Genomic DNA, 16,559 nt, shown 5'->3' on the forward strand with positions numbered 1-16,559 from the left:
TTCTATGTAAATGAGAGGATGAAAATGGATGCCCCTTAATTTCACTTTTCAACATCATCTTAGCTCTGTGGTTTTGCATTGCCTCAAATAATTATTTTATCCTCTTTACTCAGAAGTGGGTGCTTACTTAATATCCACGTAATTACAGAACTGCACAAGTGGATCTTTCTAGAAAGTGAAGTCAGCCTTATTAAGGTAAATTGATCAGATTACTTATGGGTATATAAAATTGTCAACAACTTAAAAAAATAGGAAGTTCCATCTTTATGTACCCACCAGGTACCAGGCAGTGGTGCTCTGATAACCCTCCTTCCCTCTCTCCTCCCTGCTGCCTCCATAGCCTTAATTTGTAGCATTTGCCAATTTTCATGGCTGCTTTCACATCGCTGAAGTGTTTTCACTGTACACAGAGTTAGGAAGAGATGTGCACAACTAGCTCTGGCGAACTGGTGTAAACCAGTTCCAGCACACCACTGCTGTCAGGTAAAGTCATTGTCTTCATCTAAAATTTCCTGTAAAATGTGAAAAAAATAAGAAACTTTGTTTCTATAGCAGTATAAATGCATGTTTATTCATGAGCAATGAATAAAGCATTTAATGAATAAAGCATTCATTAAACAATGGATGTTTAAGGAAATAAAAATTCTGTTTACTTCCCGATAAAAACAAGGTACATATATCTCTGGACCCTCTGTGTGCCTGTGCCTCCCTTCACAAGGCATGCTGTCTATTTTTCACTTGCCAGTACAAATCCTATCTTCCTCAAAGTTCTCTCTCCTTCTCTGAGCCAGTTTTTGAATTTTCCAGCCTACTCCAGCATAAAATGAGTAAAAAAGAGTTTGGATTTTTTGTCATTCATTTATTTATTCAACACTTATTGAGCTTTTAATATGCCAGGTACTGGGAATGTAAACATGATTAGACAGACCATATTACTGCCTATACAGCCTATCATAGGCATTATTACCTGATTATACAATTAGCTATTTAATCAAAATTTTGAACAATTTGATAAGGAAATGTAAGGTGCTAAGAGAATGTATACTGGCAATTGTATGTGATAAAATTAGATAGATTTGATACGTCTGATTACATGGTGGCACGAAAGTCCCGAGAAGCAGTAGAAGGAAGAACCAGGTCACAAGCTCTAAGTCTTTGTATCACATGTGCTAATGTACCAAAGACCAAGCCGGGGTTCAAGGGTTAGAAGAATAGATTCTACCATTTGATGGGAGAAGCTGCTAAAATATTGTGGCCGTTAAAAAAACTGCAACACTATTTATTATTTGTAAACATCTATGCAGAAATGCCAAGTATTTTCCATCTTTGCTTTCAGATGTTTTAATTGTTTCATTCCTTCAGTTTCACAGTTGAATTCCATCAACTGCCTTCATGGAAATCTGTTCTTCTCCTCAACAAGTCTTCAGCTTTTCCAAGCAACCCTTCTGTCCTTAATTACCACAGTTCCCAGAATGAGCCACTTTCTATATGTGTCTTTCAGATTAATACAAGGCAAAACTAAATCTGGAAAATTTTACAGTTTTAAATTTTTGCTTATTTTCTACCTATTTCCTTGAAGCAAAGTGGCAGGGCTGTTCAGAAATCATAATTTAATTAAAATGAGGTTGAGGAGATGGGGAGTACCACGTTGTCTTTAGCATTCATTTTTTAAAAGTATCCCAGAACATATGTTGATGTCTTTTCTCCTTCTCCCTTGTAAAAACAACAAAACATAAATGTTTTAAAATAATAGTGAAATTGCAAGCTTTTGTGATTATAAAAATAGATGCTGTATCTCACCTTATTTTTCCCCTGCTCAACATGCACCTCAGATTATCACCCAAAATTGTTCTTCTGTTTTTGTGCACATTATCTTCTTTTTCTAGATTTCCCACTCCTCTGCTAATCCAAAACCTATTTTGTTTAAGACCCAACTCAAGTCCTTCTCCCTGAAACCTTCCTTAATTGCCCAGGTTATCTTTGATTTCACTCTATTTATGAACTCCTACAGCGTTTAATGCCTGATACAACACAAGAACATTAGCTTTAATGCAGATTGTTATTGTTTTCTGCTCCTTATTTGTATCATTTTGTGCTGTTTTCTTTGTTGAACTTGATTTTTAAGCAATTGAATGGCTCTCTTATTTTAAGTGCAGGGATCATATCCTATAAGCATTTCTTATTATCCTGTTTCTTGACTAATTTGTATTAGCCTCCCTTTGAGCGCTGTAAACATCCAACATCGACCTGTCTTACACCCTATAAAAATGGGGAATTCTCCTGTCTTTTCTTTTTTTTCTTAGACGATATATATTATTACGAATCATTCATTTAATCAAGAAATGTTGAGGCTTATTGTGCTCTAAGATGAAAAATAACACCGCTATTGCAAGATACACAGTAATTTAGTTACTATGTTTTGCTCAAGATAGTGTTATAAACTTATAAGAAATAGTATTTTTAAAAATATGCCACAGTATCTTCTAAACTAGTAAATCTCAGAACTGTGGTTCCTTTGATGAACAACTTTAGTACTTTTAAGACTTTTATTTTCTGTATAGAATAGTCACAGTCATGTGGCCCTTTGTTTTGTAATAATTAAAAATACGGCCCTAGGGTCAGGTGACTATGACTGCATTGGTGTGACTTTTTTATTCTTTCAGCAAAATAACACAAGAAACAACAGTGCAGTAAGTAGCCTAATAGTATCTCTTTGCAATGCACACATACGTTCACTTACACCCTCTAGGTCTCTTTTCTTTCTCTCCATTGCTGTCCCTCAGCAGAGAATTTCTCTTGGACTTAGAGTTCTTTGATATGTTATGATAAATGATGCCTTGTTGTGTTTTCTGACTCTGTTAGTGTCTCCATGGAATTAAAGATCACATACTTATTTGGCTTAATGTACTTGACCTTTTCCCATGATTGACACGTCTAAATAAATGGCTGTAGCGACTCAGTAATTATGCATCAGCTGTGTATATTCATTTCACAGAAGAAACACACAGTTCTCTTCAAGAGTAGATAGCTTGACCCCTTCCCTGCCAGCTAAATAAAGGAGAGTAGTTAATTACTATTATTATTAATCATAGTAAGATTGCTTTCCATCCCCAAATGCATCTCTTTCCTCACTGCATTTTATAAACAGTATACTATGACCACAGCTACATAAAGTGTTGTTTCAGTACTGTTATTATTATTATTATTTTTTTGCCATTCGCGGGCCTCTCACTGTTGTGGCCTCTCCCGTTGTGGAGCACAGGCTCCGGACACGCAGGCTCAGCGGCCATGGCTCACGGGCCCAGCCGCTCTGCGGCATGTGGGATCTTCCCGGACTGGGGCACGAACCTGTGTCCCCTGCATCGGCAGGCGGACTCTCAACCACTGCGCCACCAGGGAAGCCCTGGTATTTCTTATACAATAAAAATATTTACAATAATTCTGGACCTACTCGACAAGATAGTTCCACACAATTTGTGTCAAAAAATCCAGGATTTGTTACCAAGATTTGTGTTCAGAAAGCAGTATTACCTTTAATGAACGCTTTGTTTTTCTAATGGGGAAACTGTATTTTCCCTCAACTGACATACAGGTAAATTCTGAATAAATTATAGGGTTCCGTGCTTATTTCAAAAAAATCTTTTCTCTTAACAGCACATTGTTCCATTCTCACTTATTCAAAATATGTTCATATCTAAATTATCTGTATTTTTATTAATTTGGGGTTTTAAAAAATATGATATAAAGTTAATTCTTGTTGATCACTTGGACTAATTTAAGAAATGCTCATTTGAAAAGATTCCTTCTTTAAACTAAATTTTTGGTCTTTATTTACTATAAAATAAAAGTTGTTCCCTATATAATCTTGAAAAATAATTCCAGTTAGGTTTAATAATTGTCAATTCATTTCAGAACCATGACATTTATCGTTTCTTGAATTCTTTATGTTCTTAAGTGGCGTCTATTAAATTTTGGATATAATATTGTAGGTAAATTTTATGATAACCTTAACCTGGAAATGTTATTTGTATACTGTTTTCCACAGGATCTAAGGTGATTCTCTAATTCCTTAGGCCATGGTTATTATAGTTGGGCTTAGAAAAGTTGGCAATGTATAGAAAAGCAGGAAGACAATGAAATAGGACAGGAAATTTTATTTTGCCTTCATTCTTCTTTAAGCCTCTGAAGGGGAGCAGCATGAAGGGGGAAAGGAACTAACACAAGCGCGAGTGTCTATCATGTGACAAGCGCCATGTTCAATAGTTTATACAAGTTATATTATCTCATATAATCTTTGTAGGAAATCTCCTAAACATATTGATAAATTTTTAATACATATATTTATTTAATTTGTCCTAAAAGCAAGGATGAGGTTTCTGGATCAAAGGAGAACTGTTATTATTTCTTACAGCAATAACCACATTGCTTCTCCATGCCCCATTCTTCCCCTTCAGGGTAATGTGATGAGAACTAGGAGGTTATATGCACAGGAAGGAAGCCCCAAAATTATGAATCTGGGAATTTATATAGGAACTGCTATATAGCTGTCTCCTTTCCACCTTGAGAGGCAGGGAAATCTTTTCTCCCTTATGTAAACAAATAGCAGGGAAGACAAGGGGAAGGTCCCCAGTTAAACCCTTTGGAATACAAACCGGTAGCTCTGGGGCTTTATTATCTTTTGAAATGTAAAGGTATAAATCTGGGTGATAAGTTTCTATGTCTCTTTGAAGGTCTCTATCTATTCAGTCAACCTTTAACTTCCAAAGCTTGTCCTTTAACCCAGGTTCCAGTTTTCTTTGCTTTGTAAGTCTCTACCCATATAGAAACATGAAAATATTTTCTCTGTAGTTTCATAGCCCTAAATTGTGGCAATTTCAGTATTGTTGCTATGAAATTTGTGGCCATTAGCTTTGTTTCCATTCTTAAGTCTCTCAGTGTATTTAGTAGCATAATGCATCATTACATCTATTGTCTATGTATTTTACTTAAAGTATCATCTCTGTGTGAAGATTTATATGTGCAATAAAAATTTATTAAGCACCAAGAACTATCAAGCACTGTTCTAGATACTTGGGATACATCAGTGAACAAGTTAAAAATCGCTGCTGTTCTGAAATTTAAAAACTTTTGGGAGAAGCTAGAAATTAAACACTAAGCATAATAAGTAAAAAACTTATTATGGAAAGTTCCTGGGTGGTAGTGGGAATGCCAAGGAAGCCAGTATGGCTAGAGTGAAGTGGAGTGATGGGGAGACCAGCAGGAGAGGAGATGGAAGAGATGACAGGAATGAGACATGCAGATCGCAGAGGACCTCATAGAGTATTAGGGAAACTTGGCCTTTTCTTTGAGTGAAATAGGGTAACATTAGAAGGTTTAGCTGAGGAATGACATAATCTGACTTGTCTTTTCAGAGGACCACACTGGCTGCTGTGTTTAGGACAGATTGTAGGGGCTAAAGTAGACTCAAGAAGACCTGTCTGGAGGCTAATGCGGTAATTCAGGCTGGGTGTCATATGGCCCTGACCAGAACGGTGAAGTGAATGAAATAATAAGCAGACAAATTTTGGATATATTTTGAAAGTTGTTCCAACAAAGTTTCTGATGGATTGGTTGTAGGCTTAAGAGAAAAAGAGAAGTCTAAAGTGATTCCAAGGCTTTTGTTCTGAGCAACTAGAAAAATGTTTTATCATCAACTGAGATGGACAAGATTGGGAGGGAGCAGTTTATTGGTGGGGGTTGGGCTTGGGAAGATTAGGAGTTTAGTCCTGAACTTGTTGATTTTGAGATGTCTTTTAGACATGCAGTGGAGGTGTCAGGTAAGCAGATGGGTATGCCAGTTCGGAGTTTGGGAAAGAGGTTTGAGCTGGAGATAGAAAATTGGGAGCTGCCCACACATAGGTCATATTAGGGACAGATTTAGGCTTTGTGGGGCCTGAAGCTTATGCAATTTTGAGGGTTCTCTAGGAGAAAGAATTCAAAATTTGAATTCAAATTATGTACAAAGGTGAATATTTATAATGAGAAAAATCAAAACAAATACTTATTTGGAAACTGATAAATAGCACAAAATCATAACATTTGGAGAAGCAGCATAATATTTTAAATAACTTCCTGACATACCTCTGTAATATAACTTCCTGACATACCTCTGTAATATTTTCCCCCTACATTATTGACCTTTAATGTCAAGGATTTTAAAATATTATTTTCTGTTGAGAATATGGAAAATTAATTCTGTCTTTATCATGATTAATTAAATTTTTTAAAAATTAATGATAGTCTAGAAACGTTTTTTTCATCTTTACAACTTATTTACAATTTCATGAAAATTTTCAGAGTTGTCTTAAAATTTGAAACTTCTATCAAGCTTCTTGCATATATTACCTGAAAGATTTGGAAGAATTTTCCAAAGACTTACTCTGGCCCTATGCAATTGAAACCTTGCTTCTTTTCCACTGTCCACATATTTCCAATACTAGGCAAATTGTGATTCCTTTGCATATTGTCACACCGCTTCAGCCCTGAACATTTGTGTCACAATGTCAGGTGACTTTATCACAGTGGGTACTAGACCACTGGAAACTATTTCTACTTTAGGATAGTCAGGATAGCTAACAATAATTTACTCATATATGGAAGTGATTGTGAATCACATAAATATGTTCCTTTAAACCCAACCTAAATATATCTCCAACTCTGTTTCCTCTTAGTTTCCCAAAAATGTTCACAGACACACAAGTGCCCCCGCCACCATGAAGGTATCTTATATTTACAAATTTTCCTAAAATATATGATGATGAAAACACAGTTTTTTAAAAAATTAAAAGACTTTACTTTTTAGAGCAGTTTTAGGTTTGGGGAGATTGCACAGAAAGTACAGAGTTCCCATATGCTCCTTTTCTCCCCTGCACGTAGTTTCCCTATTATAAACATTTTGCATTAGTGTAGTACATTTGTTACCATTGATGAAACAATATTAATAGATTATTATTACTAAACTCCATAGTTGACATTTGGATTTACTCTTTGTTTTGTATATCTATGGGTTTTGACAAATGTATAATATTTCATATCTACCATTACAGTATCATACAGCATAGTGTCACTTCTCTTAAAATGCCCTGTGCTCCACCTATTCATCCCTAACCCCACTCCCTGAACCCTTAGAATCTCTGATATTTTTAATTGTCTCTATAGTTCTGCCCTTTCCAGAATGTCATATACTGGTTAACATCTTAGAGTATGTAGCTTTTTCATTGACTTCTTTCACTTATCAATATGCATTTAATTCCTCCATGTCTTTTTTCATTGTTGTTGATTAATACTCCATTGTGTGGATGTACCACAGTTTGTTTATTCATTCACCTATTAGAGGACATCTTGGTTGTTTCCCATTTTTTGACAATTATGAATAAAGCTGCTACAAACATTTGTGTGCAGGTTTTTGTGTGGACATTAGTTTTCAACTCACTGGGATAAATGCCTAGTGAGGAAATTAGTATTTAGATTAGGATCTAGACACAGACCTTACACCTTTCACAAAAATTAACTGAAAAGTAATCATTTACCTAGATGTAAAACAAAATTATACAACTTCTAGAAGATAACATAGGAGAAAATCTAGGTGACCTTGAGGTTGGTGATGACTTTTTATATACAGCGTCATACAGCACAATCCATGAAACAAAAATTGATAAATTGGACTTCTTTAAAATTAAAACTTCTGCTCTGTGAAAGACACTGTTATAGGATTGAAAAGATAAGCCACAGACTGGGAGAATACTCTTGCAAAATATACCTAATGAAGGGCTGTTATCCAAAATACACAAAGAACTCTTAAAATTGAACAATAAGAAAACAAATAATCCAATTACAAAATAGGAAAAGATCTGAACAGACATCGCAGCAAAGAAGATATACAGGTGGTAAATAAGCATATGAAAAGATGCTCAACATCATATGTCATTAGGAAATTACAAATTAAAACAATGAGGTACCATTACACATCTATTAGAATGGCTAAAATCCAAAACATTGACATCACCAAATGTTGGCAAGGATGTGGTACAACAGGAACTCTCATTCTTTGCTCCCAGAATGCAAAATGGTACAGCCACTTTGGAAGATAGTCTGATAGTTTCTAACAAAGGTAATCATAAACTTACCATATAATCCATCAATTATACTCATGGTATTTACCCAAATGAGTCTTTACTTTTTAACCAGCTCTGCAAGATTCTGCCTCAGGAAATTCCTTCAGGCTAGTCTTCCTTGCATTTAATGTTCTCAAGACATGAGTTCAGCTGTGTTGTCTTGGCATCCTCTTCCTATCTGAATATATTTGGATATAGTTTCAGATTGTTTATTTTAACCTTGACTTGGCAACTTCTTAGGATGTTACTTCTGGCAATTGCCCATCAGATTCACATGCCACAAACAAAGGCAATATTCATTATTCCCAACCAGACCCTCTGGACTTGCCAGCCTGGTGCATGGTGCTCCTTACCTTTGTCTGTCCAGGAATGGTTATCTTAATTAGTAATTGTTAGAAACCTCTGCAATCTTTAAAGTTTAGCTCTAGGAAATAGTCGCTGTCTAAACTTCCTCAATTTTTATCCATTTCCCTATCCACTGAAACTGATCTCAAGAAAGTTACAGATAAACATTAATTTATAACTGTAATGGCAAATTTTTAGTATTAATCTTGTTTGACTCCTTTATAGCATATAAACTGGTAACTGAACCCGTCTTAAAACTCTTTTCCTTTGGTTTCTTTAAAAATTTTTTAAATTGTGAAATGAAGCATACATCCAGAAAAGTGCAGAAAGCTTATGTACAAAGTTTAATAACATTTTTAAAGCAAAAACTTGTATTATGAAACAGAACATTTTTAGCACCCCAGAAGCTCCTCATGTGCCTCTCCCCAGTCAAAATGCCTATTCTTCTTTATGCCAGAAATAACAAATATTCTGACTTTTGTATTGAGTATGCATGCTGTGCATGCATCCTTGAACAATGTATTTTAGTTATTCTATTTTTAAATCTTTATAAAGGGAATTATATATTTTTTGCTAAATATTATGTTTGTGAATATATATATATATCACATCTCTAGCCATTCATCTGTTGATGGACAGTTATGTTGCTTCCATATCTTGGCAATTGTAAATAATGCTGGTTATTTTTCTTTCAAGTTTTTCTGTATATATTTTAGATTGTCCAAGTTCTGTTAAAATAATGATGTTGGAAATTTGCAATTTTGTCGAATATATAGATTAATGCATGTCTGTTTGGGGGGATGGGTTCACATCTTCTCGCTGATTCTAATACGTATGTCTAGAGGACACCCAGAGCAATATATCACACTGTGAATGCCACTTTTTACATAAGTTGGAAAGGCTGAAACCTGCTGATTTGTAAGAATAAAATAATGTCTTATTCATATTTGTATCCCTGATATGCAGCACAGTACCACTCAATACGTTGTTCATTTCAGTAAACATTTGTTAGGCATCTGATGTATGCCAGGCACTGTGCAAGGTGCTAAAGATACAAAATGACTAACACATGGGCCTTCCCTAAGGAAGATTCATAAGAAAACTACTTGTAAGCAAACAACTACAATCAAGAGTTATTGTGCTTTGGTATATATGATTAAGCACTAGAGGATCCTAAGCAGGAAAATGGTCATCTGTATTTAGACTGAGGAGGTATGCAAAATTTCATAGATCGCATAATCCTTGAACTGAGACTTGGGAGGTGAGTTAGGTATGCATTAGATAATCAGGAAAGACAAAGATATTTCATACAGTTGGAAGAATAAGAGCAGCATTAAGTAAAAGAGAGACTTGAGAACACCTGGCAATTCAGGAGTGAAAGGGTACACACTGGCTTATAGTATGTGTGGCAGAGTGGATTTAGAAGCCTGCCTGGAGAAATAGGCAGATGTCAGATATTGTTTGGCTTTAAAGAGTAAAAAACTTTACCCTATAGGCAACGGAGAGCAATGAATGAATTTAAAGCAGGAAAGTAATGTAGGCAGATTTGCATTTTGGAAAAAAAAAGCTATCAATATTCAGGATGGATTAAGTGGGACAAGAATGGAGTTAGAAAAGATAATGCTAGGGAGAATGTTCTGATAGTCCTGATGAGACATTAGGGTCCAAATTAAGACAGCAGCACTAGGGATATTGAAGAAAGCATGGATTCAAGAGACGTAAAAGAGGACCTAATGACAAATTGGATGTGCTTTGAGATGACTGGATAGACGATGTATTTACTGAGATAGATGATAGTTACTTGGGGGACAAAGAAAAGGATGAGTTCCATGGACATGTTGACTTTGACATGCCTGTGGGAAGGATGTTTAGGTAAATATGTCTAATAGGTGGATGGATAGATATGTAAGTCTGCAGTCTAAGAAAAAGATCTGGTGTCAAGTCCTAGGGATCCCAATCTTGAATGAATAAATAGAAGAAAAGCCAGAAAAGGAAACAAATATGAGAAGAAAAAAAAAAAGGAGGAGGAGGAGGACCAAGAGAAATTTAAATCATACAGAAAAGAATGGTCAATGGTATCAAGTGCCACAGAAAGAAACAGTAGAGCTGAAAAAAACTCCCACGGGATTTGGCATTACTAGGACCTTGGTGAAATCTGTTTTATTAGAGATAGTGATTGTTTCACAGAGTTAACCGTGAAGGGAAGGGAACTGGTGAGATAACTAGTTAGTTGAGTGTAGGGAGAAAATAGAACAAAAAAAATGTTAATGTAAAAAGTATAATTATAAACTATGGGGAATAGACACAGAGAGATTATTATGATAGCTAATAAATTAATGGTGGTTATAAAATATAGTATAACCAAATAATTAGTATTGTAGATGTTTATGATAGACCTGTGTACCAAAGTACAGTGCCAAGCCCCAAGTTTATCACATTATAAATACTCAAAAACTATTTCCTGGATTGAATTGGATTGGGTTTCCATTAACATGTAAATACTCATCTTCTGTGCCTTAGAATAATTTAGAGTTTAATTTGTGTATTTATTTCTGATGAAGGTCATCGGACACTATTTATTGGAGTTCACGTGCCCCTGGGAGGAAGAAAAAGCCATCGACGTCACAGGCATCGTGGTCATAAACACAGAAAGAGAGACAGAGAGAGAGATTCGGGACTAGAGGATGGAAGGGAGTCACCTTCGTTTGGTAAGAATCTGTCTCTTTTTTTTACTTAAATTTATGATTGTAATATTATACTTTTTTGTACAATCCATAATTATCAGTAATACCTCACTCATAAAGTTGTTTATAACTTTATAAAAGATTTGGGCAGATTGGGGAGAAGTGGGAGAGAGAATGTTTAATCTTTATTTTTCTCTTGTGCATCTGCTTTGTGAAGGTGAGGACTGGCTTAGTTTTGTGATGGAGGAAATACACTTAAGTAGTAGAACTTAGTTGTATTAACTCTTGATAATTTGTACAAATAATAGTCATTGCTCTAAGTAGTTTGAAAATCCAAGGGGAAATGCCTTTATTAAGTTCCCAATTACACTATTGTTGATGCTCTCCAAATTTCACTCTTAGGATGTGAACTTTCTACTGTTTTGAATATTCTTCCTTTAAAAGTATACAATTGACCCTTGAACAACACAGGTTTGAGCTGGGAGGGTCTACTTATACATGAATTTTTTCAATAGTAAATACTACAGCACTACATTATCTGTGGTTGGTTGAATCCATGGATGTGGAACCGGATACAACTGACTATAAATTATACGTGGATTTTCAACTGTGAGGAGGGTCAGTGCCCCTAATCCCCACATTGTTCAAGGGTCAACTATATATAGAATATCAAAGTATAGTGATATGGAAGTTGTTAACAATTCCTGAGTGCTGTGAGAGCCTATGTACATGACATAATTAAGAACCTTACTTTCAGTTTCCTGACCTTCCCACGTCCTATGACCTCCTTCACTGCACCTTGTTCACTTACTCATTCATTTTGCTCTCTGACCACAGCTTCACTCCTTACTTGCTTGTTCAACTACTTGACCTCTCTACTTTTTTTTCTATCCATGTTATCTTTATTTCCTGATCCTATTCTGATTTCATAGCCTGTAATTTCAGTAGTACTTTTGCTAATATTCTAAATACCTTAATTTCCCTGTTTTAGTTTTATTCATACCTTCACCCCCATTTTAAAAACCAGATTTACGTTAGGTTCTTCCATGTCCCTACTTTCTCCCTGCCTTCCCAAGTAGGCATGCTCTGCAGGACATAGTCATTCAACAGGACAGGTTGTAACCATTTAAGTTCATTACTCAAGTAGGCATTCCCTGGCGATCCAGTGGTTAGGACTCGGCACTTTCACTCCCGGGGCCGGGTTCGATCCCTTGTCAGGGAACTAATATCATTACCTCAAGCCTCATGTTGTGGCCAAGAAAGAAAAAAAAAAAAACCCAAAAAGTAAATAAATAAATTCATTACTCAAGTGGACCTTCAACACCTCCTCCCAATTCTATTGAAGGTTTTTCAATCTTCTTCACCATTCTCCAACACCCCCCTTTTCACAGTCACCTAGCAGATGCTTTCTACTTCAAAAGGAAAATATGTCACCGGAAAGAATTCACTCAACTCCCCTCCTGTTAAACATACAAACATAAACATATGCCTACATCTGCAACTGTTTTTTTCCTCATAATGCAATAAGGAAGTTTTCTTTTCAATTATGTTTATCTCCTATTCCCTCCCACCTTGAAATTTACACAATTTATAATCTAGTTGACTTCTTCTCAACTGGATTATTCTCATCATCTATCCTTCCAACTGCCTCAAACCCACATTTCCCCATTCAGTTGTATTCAGATATAAGGTAAGTTAGCATATGAAGCTTGGGGGAACAATTTTACTTTTAATACTCTATAGACATTTCTTTATTTAATATCTGGTTTTGCTAAGTATTGAAGAGAAATTTGTAGTCTCTCTGTTTTTTCATTTTTTAAGTTTATGTCTTTTAAGCTTGAATGCTTATAGACAATTTTTTGTGTCCCTTTATTTAAGAAAACTTGCTAAGATAGGCCTAATGGTGAGTATGTTAAAAAGCATTTCCAGTCTGCATACACTGATATTTTTCCACTGAGAGAATATTTTCCTGTCTTATCTGATTCTGTTCTACTTACTTTGGTCTCTTCTTTGTGAATTATATCTGCATGTTGGATTTATGATATCTGCTTGTTGTCCTTTTTTTTGTAGCTTAAAGTTAGTCTCTCATTATTCATTTGATTATCTGCAGTATCAGTTCTGCATTTTAGTACTTCTATTATTAGGGGTTTTGATTTTGCTGTTGCATCTTTAGTTTTCTTAAGTTTCTTTCTTATCTCATCTGATTTTCTTTACATTTCCTCCTGTCCTTTCCTAATTAGTATTTGTTTTTCCTGCTTGATAGAGTCTGTGTTTTTAGTCTATTGATGATCCCCACTATTTCTGGGCATTTTCTTTTGATTCTGAAGTAGATAATTTTCAGAGGTATGATCTTCTTTTGGGCCATCAAGATTATTTTGACTTTCTGTTGATTTATAGTATTTTTACAGGCTGCCAGTTTTTTTCTTTTTACTCACCTTTTTCCAAGGCAAAATATATCCATACTATGTATGTCCAGCTATATCCTAAGGTGGCTTAGAGAGGCACTGCCATTAGTGTGCTCTTTGTCTCCATCGCTGTGTATAGTTATGGGCATCAAACTTCCCCAAATACCATGTACTTCTGCCAGAGGTAGAATGATTGATGGGAGTGTGTAAAGAAAAGTACTCTGGGTATCCTGCAGCATGATAGAAGGATGATCATCTCTGAGTCAGTGGGCAGAAGAGGAGGAGTGAAAGTGTCCCCCATGTTTTCAGGGTTTTTTGTTTCATGAAGTGGAGTCTGGGAGTATAACAAAGAGACAACTGGGTAGATTTCTCTTACTCCAGCTTCATCTGTTTATAGTTAGGAGAGACTCCCTCTTAGACTCTGGGAATGGAATATCTGTTGGAATAAGCTTTAATGGTTACTTTGAGTTTCTGAAATACTTCTAATATTTGAGAAAATAAGTGGCATTCACATTAACTTAGAAATATTTAGTAAACAAACAAAAATAAGCTTGTTCCCTCTGCCTCTGTCATGTTATTCCTTTTTTCCATAGCTGGATACATTATGTCAGTTTTTCTAGAACAGTGGTTCTCAACCTTGGCTACACCTGGGAGATTTAAAAACATTTTGATGGCCACATCCCACACCAGTCAGAATCTCTGTGGGTGGTACCCCAGCATAGGTATTTTTAAAAAATACCCCAGGTGATTTAAATGTGCAACCAAGGTTGAGATCCAGTGTTCTAGAAACTTTGCTATTCAAAGTGTGGACCACCTCAACGCTATGAGACTGGGTATCAATTACAGGAAAAAAACTGTAAAAAATACAAACACATGGAGTCTAAACAATATGCTACTAAATAGCCAGGAGATCACTGAAGAAATCAAAGAGGAAATAAAAAAAACCTAGAAACAAGTGACAATGAAAACACGACGACCCAAAACCTATGGGATGCAGCAAAAGCAGTTTAAGAGGGATGTTTATAGCAATACAATCCTACCTCAAGAGACACGAAACATCTCAATAAACAACCTAACTGTACATCTAAAGCAGTTAGAGAAAAAACAACAAAAAAACCTAGAATTAGCAGAAGGAAAGAAATCGTAAAGATCAGATCAGAAATAAATGAAAAAATATGAAGGAAACAATAGCAAAGGTCAATAAAACTAAAAGCTGGGTCTTTGAGAAGATAAACAAAATTGATAAACCATTAGCCACACTCATCAAGAAAAAAAGGGAGAAGACTCAAATCAACAGAATTAGAAATGAAAAAGGAGAAGTAACAACTGACACTGCAGAAATACAAAGGATCATGAGAGATTACTATAGGCAACTGTACACCAATAAAATGGACAACCTGGAAGAAATGGACAAATTATTAGAAAAGTGCAACCTTCTGAGTCTGAAACAGGAGGAAATAGAAAATATAAACAGACCAATCACAAGCACTGAAATTGAAACTGTGATTGATTAAAAATCTTCCAACAAACAAAAGCCCAGGACCAGATGGCTTCACAGGCAAATTCTATCAAAAATTTAGAGAAGAGCTAAAACCTATCCTTCGCAAACTCTTCCAAAATATAGCAGAGGAAGGAACACTCCCAAACTCATTCTGTGAAGCTACCATCACCCTAATAGCAAAACCAGACAAAGATGTCACAAAAAAAGAAAACTACAAGCCAGTATCACTGATGAACTATTAACAAATTGAAGGATATGATATGATAATATGATATGATAATCTCATATGATTATGAGATTATCTCATATGATAATCTCAATAGATGCAGAAAACGCTTTTGACAAAATTCAACACCCATTTATGCTAAAAACTCTTCAGGCATAGAGGGAACCTACCTCAACATAATAAAGGCCATATGTGACAAACCCACAGACAACATTGTTCTCTATGGCGAAAAACTGAAACCATTTCCTCTAAGATCAGGAACCAGACAAGGTTGGCCACTCTCACCACGATTATTCAGCATAGTTTTGGAAGTTTTAGGCACAACAATCAGAGAAGAAAAAGAAACAAAAGGAATCCAAGTCAGAAAAGAAGAAGTAAAGCTGTCACTTTTGCAGATGACACGATACTATACATTGAGAATCCTAAAGATGCCACCAGAAAACTGCTAGAGCTAATCAATGAATTTGGTAAAGTAGCAGGATACAAAATTGATGCACAGAAATCTCTTGCATTCTTATACACTAACGACAAAAACTCTGAAAGAGAAATTAAGGAAACATTTCCCATTTACCACTACAACAAAAATAATAAAATACCTAGGAATAAACCTACCTAAGGAGGCAAAAGACCTGTATGCAGAAAACTATAAGACTGATGAAAGAAATTAAAGGTGATACAAACAGATGGATAGATATACCATGTTCTTGGATTAGAAGAATGACCATTGTGAAAATGACGATACTACCCAAAGCAATCTACAGATTCAGTACAATCCCTATCAATCTACCAATGTCATTTTTCACAGAACTAGAACAAAAATTTCACAATTTGTTTGGAAACACAGAAGACCCTGATTAGCCAAAGCAATCTTGAGAAAGAAAAATGGAGCAGGAGGAATCAGGCTCCCTGACTTCAGACTATACTATAAAGCTACAGTTATCAAGACAGTATGTTGATTTTGTGCCAGTAGGCACAAAACAGAAACATAGATCAATGGAACAGGATAGAAAGCCCAGAGATAAACCCACACACATATGGTCACCTTATTTTTGATAAAGGGGGCAAGAATATACAATGGAGAAAAGACAGCCTCTTCAATAAGTGGTGCTGGGAAAACTGGACAGCTACATGTAAAAGAATGAAATTAGAACACTCCCTAACACCATATAGAAAAATAAACTCAAAATGGATTAAAGACCTAAATGTAAGACCAGACACTATAATACTCTTAGAGGAAAACATAGG

The 16,559-nt window shown here is 35.5% G+C and overlaps 1 protein-coding gene across 2 annotated transcripts in view; it reads left to right on the forward strand.

Moving 5' to 3' along the window:
* SLC4A10 (solute carrier family 4 member 10) overlaps window positions 1-16,559 on the forward strand; it is a 226,922-nt gene that overhangs the window by 49,528 nt on the left and 160,835 nt on the right. For both annotated transcript variants that reach the window (XM_024122229.1, XM_024122230.1), the window contains exon 3: window positions 11,060-11,206. In XM_024122229.1, the coding sequence (XP_023977997.1) occupies window positions 11,060-11,206 (147 nt within the window). The remainder of the gene's footprint in view (window positions 1-11,059; window positions 11,207-16,559) is intronic.

Source organism: Physeter macrocephalus, chromosome 2, assembly GCF_002837175.3.
Source record: "Physeter macrocephalus isolate SW-GA chromosome 2, ASM283717v5, whole genome shotgun sequence".
Classification (NCBI taxonomy): Eukaryota; Metazoa; Chordata; class Mammalia; order Artiodactyla; family Physeteridae; genus Physeter; species Physeter macrocephalus.